This window comes from Puma concolor, chromosome D4 (genome assembly GCF_028749965.1).
Source record: "Puma concolor isolate L17-30 chromosome D4, mPumCon1.1.hap2, whole genome shotgun sequence".
Classification (NCBI taxonomy): domain Eukaryota; kingdom Metazoa; phylum Chordata; class Mammalia; order Carnivora; family Felidae; genus Puma; species Puma concolor.
The window spans coordinates 56,175,294-56,188,453 of record NC_141679.1 but is presented as its reverse complement, the minus strand read 5'-3'; the positions used below and the strand labels follow the sequence as shown (position 1 = coordinate 56,188,453).

General features: G+C 41.8%; 2 protein-coding genes across 3 annotated transcripts in view; both read right to left on the bottom strand.

Moving 5' to 3' along the window:
• The window catches only part of NFX1 (nuclear transcription factor, X-box binding 1), a 74,194-nt gene extending 71,832 nt beyond the window's left edge, over positions 1–2,362 (bottom strand). For both annotated transcript variants that reach the window (XM_086683364.1, XM_086683365.1), the window contains exon 1: positions 2,209–2,362. In XM_086683364.1, coding sequence (XP_086539490.1) covers positions 2,209–2,233 — 25 coding nt within the window. In that variant the 5' untranslated portion in view covers positions 2,234–2,362. The remainder of the gene's footprint in view (positions 1–2,208) is intronic.
• Positions 2,363–11,274: 8,912 nt separating this feature from the next.
• CHMP5 (charged multivesicular body protein 5) overlaps positions 11,275–13,160 on the bottom strand; it is a 15,233-nt gene continuing 13,347 nt past the window's right edge. The window contains exon 8 of the mRNA XM_025926178.2: positions 11,275–11,983. Coding sequence (XP_025781963.1) covers positions 11,933–11,983 — 51 coding nt within the window. The 3' untranslated portion in view covers positions 11,275–11,932. The remainder of the gene's footprint in view (positions 11,984–13,160) is intronic.

Genomic DNA, 13,160 nt, shown 5'->3' with positions numbered 1-13,160 from the left:
TTCCACCCCTGGCTATATGGCCCTAGAGACCACACTCTTACACTACACTGTCAGAGTTTGGGTAGTGGATACCATAGAATCACATACTCAAGAACTGAATGAGATCATAAAGGTCATAGCGTAACCTTTCACTCAATCCAGGATTTGTCCTGATGGCTTTCACACAGGCAATTCTGGGGGTGGGGTGGAAGGCCTTACAAAACAAAAAGGGGATTAGACAAATTCATAAGGTGGCAAAGGAGATGTTTCACAAACATAAGAGAAAACATAAAGGTAAGAATGGGAATATTAGACCAAATGGGTGTTGTATAGTCCTCTCCTTCTTGAAGAAACAAAGTGGGAGAGGGGCAAAAGAAGCCAGTAAAGTTGTGCAGAATAGCTTGGTAAAGGATGGGAGGAAGGTGTTCCATGTTAAGCTGTAAGGAGTTGATGCAACTACAGAGTCTAGATAGGGCAGCACCTATTCATATACAGTATGTGTTCCATTAGACATGAGGTAGTAGGTAATGTCCTCAGAGAGACCCTTAAGAGACAGGAGGAAGGGGAAAAGGGCACATGACTCAGTAAACTGCACCCAAGACACAAAGAACTGAGACACTCCCCGCTTTTTTTCTTAGTATTTTAAGTAGCTAGAAGTTACTTGGTAAAGAGGATACAAGTGGTACCCTACATTCAAGATAACACAGCAGAATAGTTAAGTGTCCAGCAGATGAGTGGAGAAGAGTAAGGGGAAATCCAATAGATTATGAAGTCCAGAAACAAAGCAGACATTGGAGAGTCTGCCCATGGGCAGAAATATATCCCTGAACTGCTCTGCTATTTGAGGACAGAAGTGGGCAAGAGAACTAAACGCTGAGTGGAGATGGGGGTGTGGGCTAGAGATGATGCTAAAATAAGAACATGGGATAGTTCTTTGGACTAGGGGACTTTGCCACAGTAGATGGGGAGGAGGTTGTAACCTGGGGCAGAATACAGGAGGCCAAAACTGTAACTCACAACAAATCCCACCCATTCTGGCCTCGAACACTGACAGGTGTAGAAATGGGCCAGAAGTGAGCCTGAGGATGGGAAGATCAATGGATTCAGTTGAGGATCTGGGGGGAAAAAACGTGTGGGAGAATGACAAAACACCAGCCTAAAAAAGTTCCTATCCCCCAAGATGACTCAATACCTAAATCAGGACTAGGGTTTGGAAAACACATTTTTTTTTTTTTTTTTTTTACTGAGACCCACAGTAACAAGTACATTTTTCCTGCCACCCAGTACACAAATACATATATATTCTTCCTAGTGCCCTAACATTGGTTAAGTGGCAGTGACTCACTCAAATCAGTGAGTCTTGAACTAAGACTACAAACCACATGCTGCAAATTGCTGTCCTGTTTTTCATTAAGAGTGGGTCCTGAAATCAAACCATTGTAATGGGTGTGACAAGTATTTTTTCAAATAAAACAGAAAATAGAGCATACTGCAGACAGCAAGGAAAAACATTACTTTCTGAAACTTTTGGTTCGCTTTTGTATTTACACGTGTGCACTGAGTCGCGATGTAAAGTTTGGATAACAAAGACCTAAAGTACACCTTGAAGGAAATGGAAATGGATGTTACATTTACAGCCAAATGAGGGTGTTTTACACACAGAGCTAACTCCAGGAGAAACTAGCTAACAATTACGGAACAGGTACAGTACAGGGCGGGAGCCTTCACAGGAATTAACATATTCACTCCCAACTGATAGATGAGGAAACAGAGACTCAGTCACATTGCGAGTCTGTAGCAGTCTGAGATTGGAAACCACTGATGTCCGGGTCGAGCCCGCTCCGCTGCCCCAGGAAGCGCCAACCCGCTACGCATGGAGAGCCCTCCATCGTCACTGGCGGTGACTGGGCCGCCGCCCGCCTTCTGGAGATCAGGGCGGCCTCTGCCCCAGTAGGGCCGGGCTGAAGGCGGGACGCCCACATCGAATCGCTTAGCGCTGGGACAAACCCGCTCTCCCTGGAGACCCAGCTGCGGGGACTTCACAGCCCAGTGGTGAACCAGCGAGGTCTCGACACCCACGACGCGCGTGGCTTGGCCCTTCCGAGCCACTATCCCCAGCCCTAGTACGCGCCACTCTCGCGATATGAATGGCCGGGCCCCTAGGACTCGTCACTGACCCAATTTCCGCTCCCTGAGAGGGGCCCAGTCCCGCGCGGGCCGGGACAGTACCTGAGACAGGAGGCGCCTCCGCCATCCCGTGCCGCAACACCTAAAGCGAGCCCTGCAACCTAGAAAGGGCTGTCACCCGGTCACGTGCCCTCGGCTTCCGGCGCCGCAAGACTAGTCGCCTCTGCGCGCGCGGTGGACAGCCACCGAGGTTGCGCTGCCTGAGTGAACTGTGCGGTACGTCGGTGACGTCAGACACAAGCGCCAGGCGCCGGCCTACAGTCCTGGCTGTAGGTAGTAAAGCTCGCGCCGGGTGTGGGAGCGTGCAGGAATTTGCGTAGTCATTGTTTTTCTTTTTGAGATTCGCGGTGCTCTCTTGCTACCATGCTCTGTTGCCCTGGCACCCAGCCAACTTCACATGGCCTGCTGGAGTCAACTCAGACGTCACCTTCTTACCTAGAGTAGTTCAGGTTTGAAGTTAAAAAACAAAACCCTGCTAAGTAGTCGCAGGGGAATGTGGGGGAAAATAACGTGCAAAACAAACGATAACAAGGCTAATATACAGAGAACTCTTACAAAGAAGTTAGATAACTTCTAAGCCAAAAAGCGATATAAAAACCATGTGTTAGAAATGGTAAAGGATTTGAACCGGCAGATGACAATAAAATAAGATGGATACTGAACATAAAGGGGAAAGTATGGAGGCGCTGATAATTTGTAAAGTAACAGCAGTAAAAAAAAAAATTTTTAATGTTTATTTTTGAGAGAGAGGCAGGGAGGGGCAGAGAGAGAGAGACAGACAGACAGAATCTGAAGCAGGCTTCAGGCTCTGAGCTATCAGCACAGAGCCAGTTGCGGGGCTCAAAACTCATGACCTGAGCCTAAGTTGGATGCTCGGATGCTCAACGGACTGAGACACTCAGGGGGTCCGAAAGTAACAGAATTTTAAATGAGCGTGTGGAGTTTGTTTTGTTGTTGCATTACTAACTAGAACATAACATTTAAGTGTGAAGCAGCTGCATTTGTAAAGAAAACATGAAATAGATTAATTCACATGTGGGTTTTTCTGTTTGCTTTTTTACACTTGATCTTAGCCAAAAGACAAGAAACGATTTTTAAATTTTATTTTAGAGAGAGAATGTGCTAGTGGGGGAGAGAAACAGAGGGAGAGAGAGGATCTTACCAGCATGGAGCTGACCCGGGGCTGGATCCCATGACCCTGGAATCATGACCTGAGCTGAAATCAAGAGTGGGACCCTAAACCCACTGAGCTACCCAGGAGCCCCATTCACGTGTTTTAATACGTCCTGTCTTAGGCATTGCTTTAAGTGCTGGAGGTAGATGGTGGAAAAGACGAACATGGTCCCCACCCTCATGAAGTGCATTATCTAGTAGAGGAAATTAAAAACTAAATAATTTATAAATTAATAACTTGTAGAATAATTTCAAATTATGTTAGCATTGTGAAAGAAATAGGCAGGGTAACAGTGATAGAGACTTAATGAGATCTGCTCCAGAAAAGGTGGCCAGGATCTTTGAGGAGAAAGAAAGATGAGAAGGAGCTAGCTAGCTAGCTACATGAGGATTCAGAGAGAAGGAATAGTATGTGCAGAGGGTATGAAGAAGGAAAGACCTTGAAGTGTTCAAGATGTTGAAGTATCTGCTGGAGAATAGTAAGCAAGAAGAGTGGCACAGTATGAAATTGAAGAGTTAGGTAAGGAGATCACTCAGATCACCTGCAGGCCATGATAAAGGATTTTATTCCAAGTGCAGTAAGAAGTTATTGAAGGGTTCTAAGCAAAGAAGTGGTATCTGAGCTACACTTAGATTTCTCTTCCACCCAAGGAAACAGTGAATTGTGGGGGGAGAAAGCATAGAAGTGGGTAGATCAGTTACATTTTTGTATTACACTAATGCAGAAGATGATGGTGGCCTTGGACTAGAGTGACAGCAAATGAGATGGAGAGAAGAGGACAGATCTGAGGTATATTTGAAATATAACCAGTGTCCAGCTTCCAAACTTTTTCCATACCGACGGGTGTGATGTGATACCTTATTGTAGTTTTAATTTGCACTTGATTACTAATGAATCTGAACATTTCTTAATGATCTTTTTAGTTTCTTCTTTTTAAATTTATATCCGTTGGCCATTTTTCTTTTTCTTTCTTTTTTTGATTTTTGAGAGAGAGAGAGTGCAAGTGGGGGAGGAACAGAGAGAGGGAGACAGAAGAACCGAAGCAGGCTCCACGCTGGCAGCAGCTAGCCCGATTCAGGGCATGAACTCACGAACCCTGAGATCATGACCTGAGCTGAAGTTGGATGCTTAACTGACTGACCCACCCAGGTGCCCCCATTGCCCATTTTACTATTGGGGTTGCTTTATTTTTCTTGCTGATGGTTTCTTATATATTGCAGATATCAAGTCCTTATCATTTTTAGACATTTCAGTTGTTTTCTCTTCCATTGTCTACTAATTTTGTACTTTACTGAACATAAATCCTTAATTTTGACACATCAGCTCATCAAACAAACTATATTGTCACCTTTAGAAATTGCCTGATGTTGGTGGCTCAGTCAGTTAAGCGTCTGACTTTGGCTCAGGTCGTGATCTTGCGGTTTGTGAGTTCGAGCCCTGTGTCGGGCTCTGCTGACAGCTCGGAGCCTGGAGCCTGCTTCAGATTCTGTGTCTCCCTCTCTCGCTGCCCCTCCCCTGCTTGTGCTCTGTCTCTGTCTCTCAAAAATGAATAAATGTCAAAAAAAAATTTTAATTACCTGATGTTTCAGTCTGGGTCCAGTTCAGAGAGAAACCATGCAATCATTTGAACAGAGAAGGTCTTATTTATTTAAAGACTTATCAACTATAACAGAGGATTGGAGAAATAAGGAATTGACTAGTAAAGAAGTAAAAAACAAACAAACAAACAAACAAACAAACAAAAAACCCTCTAAAATAATAAAGGATTAGCAATATAAGGAACAGCCACTACCTCTATGGTTGAGATAGACTGCCCACTGAAGATCGCCTCAGAGCTGAGGTGCGGACCTTCTCAGAGAGGATGTGTCTGTGGCTCACTAGATGCCAAGGAAGCAGTGTGGTGCTACAATGGCAGAAGCTGCTAGAAATCTACCATGTAGGATGCTAGGGAAAGTAAATCATGGGGAGATGTCTCAGAAAAGACACTCTACTATAAACCACCTGAGGTGGTGCCAAGAGCAGTTTCTGGCTGTTGGCCACCATAAACTGAAAAGGCCAGGGGCTGAAGAAGCTCTGTACGTTGCAGGAGCCAAACACTGGAGAAGCTGCCTGTAGCACAGAAGCCTGCCTAACTCAAACTGTAGAAACAGGAAACAAAACCTTTTCCTCTTGCGATATCTCTCTGGTGCCCTCTACTGACAAATTTTAGTATCTGCCAGCAGATAAAGAATATATTTTTTAAATGTTTATTTATTTTTTAGAAAGCACAAGCGGGGGGGTGGAGGCAGAGAGAGGGGGACAGAGGATCTGAAGCAGGTTCTGCGTTGAGAGCAATGAGCCCTATGCAGGGCTTGAACTCACGAACCACGAGATCATGACTTGAGCCAAAGTTGGATGCTCAACTGACTGAGCCACCTGGGCACCCCTTGGATAAATATTTAAAAGGGCCCACATCATTTCACAGAGCAAGCAAAAAGGATAAATTTGGAACTGAATAGCAATAATTCATAACTGGCATACTAGGGAAAATTTTCATTATTTTCAAAACTTGTAAATGAAGTAAGCAAACAATTATCTTGCCCTCCCTATACAGACAGTATTTCATACAACATACCAAAATGTATGACAAACAATAAAAGTGGTATTCAGATGGAAATTTATAGCTATAACTACTTGCATTTAAGAAGTCCAGGGGCACCTGGGTGGCTCAGTTGGTTAAGTGTCTGACTCTTGGTTTCAGCTCAGGTTGTGATCTCACGGTTTGTGGGTTTGAGCCCCATGTAAGGCTCTGTGCTGACAGAGGGGATTCTGGGATCCTCTCGGGATTCTTGGGATTCTCTGCCCCTTTCCTGCTCTCTCACTCTCTCTCAAAATAAATAAACATTAAAAAACAAAGTCTAGACACTGGAATATTATTCAGTACTGAAAAGAAATGAGCTGTCAAGCCATGAATAATACATGGAGGAAACAAATGCATATCACTAAGTGAAAGAAACCAATCTGAAAGGCTATATTCTGTATGATTCCAACTATACGACATTCTGGAAAATGCAAAACTGTGGAGACAGTTGCTAGGGCTTAGGGGACGGGAAAGAAAAATAGGCAGAGAACAGAGGCTTTTTAGGGCAGTGCAACTGTTTTCTATGATACAGTGGGGGATACATTGTCAAAACCCATAAAATGTACACCAAAAGTAAACTCTACTGTAAACTATGGACCTTGGGTGATACTAATGTATCAATGTAGGTTCATGTATTGCAACAAATGTACCACTGTGGTGTGGAATGTCAATAATAGGGGAGGCTGTGCATGTGTGAGGACACGGTATATGTGGGAATTCTCTGTACCTTCTTAATTCTGCTGTGAATCTAAACCTGCTCCAAAAAATAAAGTTTATTAATAAAAAGAGACAGACCTCAAATCAGTAGCTTAATCTTCTACCTTAAGAAACTAGAAAAAGAAAAGCAAACTAAACCAAAACAAGTAGAAGGAAACAATAAATGTTAGAGCAGAAATAAAATAAAAATAAGAAAATTAAAAAAATCCAAGAAAACAAAGTAATTCATCAAACAAAAAGAAAAAATTGTCTTTTAGCTTAGATTGACAAGAAAAAAGAAAAAAATTATTACAATTAGGAATCAAAGAGGGGGACATTACTATGAACTTTAAAGAAGTAAAAAGTGGGGTGCCTGGGTGGCTCAGTTGATTGAACGTCTGACTTCGGCTCAGGTAATGATCTCACAGTTCATGGGTTCGAGCCCCACATCAGGGCCTCTGCTGCCAGCGCAGAACCTGCTTCAGATCCTCTGGTCTCCTCTCTCTCTGCCCCTCCCCATGTGCTATCTCTCTCTCAAAAAAAAATAAATAAATAATAATAAAAATAATAAACATTAAAGAAAAAATTCTCTCCCTCTCCCTCTGCTCCATCCCCCGCCCAAAAAAGAAAGAAAAAGAATTATAAGGGAATACTATGAAAAGCTTTGTACTAAGAAATTAGATTACTAAAATGACATGGGAAAATTCCTAGAAATATACAAACTACCAAAATGGACTCAAGAAGAACAGAAAATCTGAATAGACCTATATAGCAAGTAAAGAGATTTAACTAGGAATAAGAAAGCTTCCAACAAAACCCAGGCCCAGATGGCTTCACTGGTGAATTCTACCATACATTCAAAGAATTGACACCAATCCTTCACAAACTCTCCCCAAAAATAGATGAGGAGGGACTACTTCCCAACTTTTTCTCTGGATGAAAACTCTGCCTTAGGGCAATCAATGCCTATCTTCCCGTTGCAGAAATTGATGGCAACAGCCCAGACTGTCCATGAAAACAGACTGAGACTGATTAGGCATTCTAGGGCAGTGGTTCTTAGCTCTGGCTACATATAAGAACTACCTGGGGAGCTTTTAAAAATCCAAGTGCCCACACCATATTCAGATTCATTATATTAGAATCTATGGGGGGTAGGAAAATATAAAAGGAAAACTATAGTAATATGGATAATACAGGTTAAAGTGCCAAACTTTTACGTTCTTTCAAATTCTGTGTCTCCCTCTCTCTGTGCCCCTCCCCACTTGTGCTCTGTCTCTGAAAAATAAACATTCAAATACAAATCTGACCTGCTTTTAACTCTACATGTTTCTCAAGTCCAACCCCTCCTCTCCTTTCCTCTTTCAACTCTGGATCTTTCCAATCTCCTTTGGAGATGATATCATTGGATCATTCCAATCTCCTTTGACCTTGCTAAACTTCCAGGGCTGATAGATTACAACCTAAGGATACCACCAGTACTCAATTCAGCTTCTAATGGTTAACAGGTGAGATACTGAACAGAGATATTGACTGGTGGCAGCTACTGGTGGAGTGATTATCAGAGGCTATGTTGTGCCTGGGACTTTGCCACAGGTCTTATCTTCTCCATTTTCCTTAAATTCACTAAGATTGACATAGACCAAGACCTGGCTTTAGTTCTTTTCCCAGCACAGCAAGAATTAGCAGAATGACAAAAGTGTTAAGGAATCTTCAGGAAAAGGAAAACTGGTCAGAAGCAGAAAATCGACTTTGTGGTGCATGTGTGGGGAGTGGAAGCAATTATTACAGCATTTAACATTGAAAAGCGGGACAGAGCAAAGAGAGAGGCTGCAGAGAAATTTCTGGGATTCTTATTGGCAAGTGACAGGAACCCAACTCCAACTAGTTTAAGCAGATAAAGGGGTTTACTGGCAGAATTCTCAGTTCACAGAATTAAAGGAAGAGTTGCCGAGACTTGGAGCACTCTGGGAATCTCAAGGATCAGAGGTTTGGCTCAGTGCCATTAGGATTCTTTCATTCAGCTTCTCATCTTGGCTCCCCTCCAGCCTCAATATCTCAAGCTTCTCATACTGACAAAGAATTTAGGGGGTGGGGGAAGAAAGCATTTCCCCTAGTTTCCATTTAGTAAATTCAAGGGAAGAACTTCCAACAGGCACAGCCTGGTCTCTAATTGGTATTTTTGCAATAATCACACAGTTATAATTGGGGAGGCAGTTCTGTAAAAAAAAAAAAAAAAAAAAAAAAGAATGTTGTTCTGAAAGGACTAAGCAATAAACCATTATAGAGAGGCAAGGACCAAGTCACAGGCAGCTTTGTATGCCTTGCTGGAGGTGTCAGGGAACCATGAAAGACATTAAGTAGTGACTAGGTCAGATTTGTATTTTAATGTTGATTTATTTTTGAGAGAGAGAGACAGAGCACGGTGGGGGGGGGGGGGCAGTGCAGAGAGACAGAGGGAGACATAGAATCTGAATCAGGCTTCAGGCTCTGAGCTGTCAGCACAGAGCCTGACATGGAGCTCGAACTGGGGAACGGTGGGATCCTGACCTGAGCCGAAGTCAGTGCTCAACCGACTGAGCCACCCAGGCGCCCCCAGATTTGTATTTTATTTTATTAAAAAAAATTTTTTTTTTCAACGTTTATTTATTTTTGGGACAGAGAGAGACAGAGCATGAACGGGGAGGGGCAGAGAGAGAGGGAGACACAGAATCGGAAACAGGCTCCAGGCTCTGAGCCATCAGCCCAGAGCCCGACGTGGGGCTCGAACTCACGGACCGCGAGATCGTGACCTGGCTGAAGTCGGACGCTTAACCGACTGCGCCACCTAGGCGCCCCCAGATTTGTATTTTAGAAAGAGAAGTATAGCTGTGATGAATGGACTCAAGGAAGCGAAACTGCACGAAGAGATAGCAAGTCATTAATTCCAAAAGACTATGGGATGGATGTCTAGGTTAAGGAAAGTTGAAAGAGGAAAAGAGGGAAGGGTTGGATTTGAGAAACATGTAGAGTTAAAAGCAGGGTTTGATGATTAACTGTGCAGAGTGAGGCAAAATGTAGGCATTAAGGACAACTCAAGAGCTTTCTGTTTTGGATGGAGGATGATTCCATGACCTGAAACAGGGAAAACAGGAGGAGGAGATTCAGGTCTAAGGGAAAGGTAATGGCTACCTTGGCCACTTGAATGCGAAGTGTTTGTGGGCTTCTGGAACATCCAAATAATTCTTAGGCAAAAAGCTGGATATGAATAGGATTCTGAAACTCAGAGGCAAGAACTGGGATAGAAGTATAGATTTAGTGGTCAGTAAAGTCATGAGAATAGTTGAGTTCAGTAAATATAAGTGATCAAAGAAAGAAGTATGATAGCTAAAAGTTAGAATCCTAAGAACACTAACATTACAGTTAGTGTTTCAGAGTGATGAGGATTTCAGAAAGGGGTCTTAGAATAGTCAGAAGAACAGGAAAACCAGAGAGCATTGTCACAAAAACCAAGGGAGTAGAGATTTTGTTAGAATGATTGATCACGGGTATCCGATGCACTAAAAAGGTCTAGTTGGAAGACTATCAACCATTACAATTGGCTATACATGGGGCACTGATAACATTGGCAAGAAAGAAAGCAGGAATGTTTGCTGAGAGTGAAAATAAGCTCAATTTAGATATCAGATTTTAGGTAATGGTGGGACATTTCATTGGGAATGCCCAGTACTGAAAATAAGAATGAAGAGGTCTAGACTAGTGACAATTATTTTGAGTCTTTAGCAATAGGTAATACATAAAATGTTGGGTGTGACATGTTTCAAAGAGAATATAAAGGGTGAGAGGAAGTCCAAGATTGAAACTATAAGGAAAGAAATATTTAAAGAGCTGAATGAGAAATTATAGAGAGGCCAAGGAAGATTTCAAGAAGGTAATGATGAATAGTACAAAGGCTTCTTGAGAGGGTGAGATTAGTCTGCACGAATGAATCATTAAAGACCTTGCAATTAGGCAGGAGTTTGGACTCCTGGCACCTTCCAAGAAAAGAATGAAGCCTCTGTTTTTGTTGTTAATAATCCTTCAAATGAGAATAGCAAGCTGCAAAGTATAGTTAACCCTTGAACAACATGGGGAATAGGGCACAGTTGAAAATCTGCATCTAACTTTTAACTCCCCCCAAACTTAACTACTAATAGCCTACTATTGACCAAAAGTCTTACCAATAACATAGACAATTAACTCATATTTTGTACATGTATTAGAAACAATAAAGTGAGGAAAAAGAAAATATTATAAGAAAATCATAAGGGAAAATACATTTATAATACTGTACTGCAAAAAGTCCATGTAGAAGTAGATCGTGTTCAAACCTGTATTGTGTAAGTGTCAACTGTACTCACGACCATTACCTCAATGATTCATCAAAAAAGCCTTGTGAAGTGAGCATGATTTTACTAATAAGGAAGGTTAGTGAAGTGACTAGGCTACATAGTAGTTATTAGACAGTAGATGAGGGCCCAGGCCTGGATTGTTCTTTATTCTTTCCTCTGATGCTAGCAGTTAAGTTTGATTTTTAGACTGAATCAACATTAAAATTATATTATTCCTGTACTAGAGGTTTTAGGCTGAAGTGATATTAAAATTGTATCCTTTTGAAAAATATTTATTGAGTATAAATAAATGTCCTGTACACATTAAATATCAAGAAATATTCATTATTGATTACAAGTCAGGCTGTAATACTGAGGGAACCACAGAATCAAAATATCCACTCATGATATAGTAGTGATAATTCCATTCCAATATCAGACATAGTAATGAATTACTCACAAGACACAATAAAACCCATCAAAAAGGCTACCACTTTAACCAACCTATAATACCACAATAGAAAATGGTTTTGAATCATAGTATAAGCAGTCCCAATAATCTCATCTTTGTCTTATCAATTTATCAATTTGAGATTGTGGAGTTAACACTATCTTAGAATGTAAAGATTCCACTTCCTTGGTTTTATTTCAAATTATTATTAATAAATGAAAACAAGTCATACATAGCCACTGATACTTTTAAGTACATTAGTCTTTCATAAGAAAAAAGACATAAAAATTTAGTATGAAGAAAGCATCCCCCAAACAATGAGTCTCTTAACGGAAAAAAAATAAAAGAGCACTATAATTAACCTTTCCTTCGAAGAAAGGAAAGAAACATAAATCTGTTATGGTAAATTCGGAAAGATAAATATTTCCTAGTCCCACAATATGTGTTTATTTTACACGATGTATTTGAATGATGCAAGTCTATGAAGCAGGGATCTGTGGTAATCCAAATTCATCCACCAGGACTCCATCCTGTGAAAAGAAAGCAATGTGTAGTGCCACTGTTTTTCAGTTGATAAAACAAATGATCACAAGTTTTTAGTAGTCAAAATTCATTTCCCAATGTTTAATCAGTGAACACCAAAATCCCACTGAGAAGATTAGAAAGCATTTTCATGAAAGATAAAGGGTGAAGTGATAAGATAAGAAAAGACTGGAAAAGCTCACGGTGGTCCTTTGCAGCACAAAGGAAGAGTGAAAGAGCAAGAGACACTTACTAGGAAGGGTCTGGGTGGAAAGGATGAGGAGTCAGTCCTTGCCTCCAGATTCCCATTTTCACTCTGATGTCTTTTTTTTTTTTTTTTAACTTTATTTATTTTTGAGACAGAGAGAGAGCATGAATGGGGGAGGGGCAGAAGGAGGGAGACACAGAATCTGAAACAGGCTCCAGGCTCTGAGCGGTCAGCACAGAGCCCGATGCGGGGCTCGAACTCACGGACTGCGAGATCATGACCTGAGCTGAAGCCGGCCGTTCAACTGACTGAGCCACCCAGGCGCCCCTCACTCTGATTTCTAAAGTGAACCATTATCTTTTGTAGCTTCCCAATCCTTAAAGGAGCAGTGCCCCAGGACAGGCAGTTATTTCCATATCATACTTTTCTACAAACTTAGAGACAGCAATACTACTATCAATTAAGAAACCATATCTCAACGGCACATTTAACGCAGGAATCTGTGACCTTCTAAAAGTAGAAATAACATAGATGCTTCAGGGTACTGAAAAGGTAAGCTGTGGTGGGTAGTGTTAATAAAAATCATTTCAGGTAGGGGCAACTGGGTGGCTCAATCGGTTGAGTGTCTGACTTCAACTCAGGTCATGATCTCATGGTTCATGAGTGAGCCCTGCTCACTGGCTGTCAGGCTCACTGCTGTCAGTGCAGAGCCTGCTTTGGATCCCCTGTACCCCCCGCCCCTCCTTGCTTACACATGTACTCTCAAAATAAATAAATAAATAAATAAAAGATTAAAAATAAATAAAAGATTAAAAAAAAATTATTTCAGGGGTGCCTGGATGGCTCAGTCGGTTAAACGGCTGACTCTTGGTTTTGGCTCAGGTCATGATTTCGTATTTCATGAGTTTGAGCCCTGTTTTGGGCTCTGCGCTGACAGTGCAGAGTCTGCTTGGGATTCTCTCTCTCCCTCTCTCTCT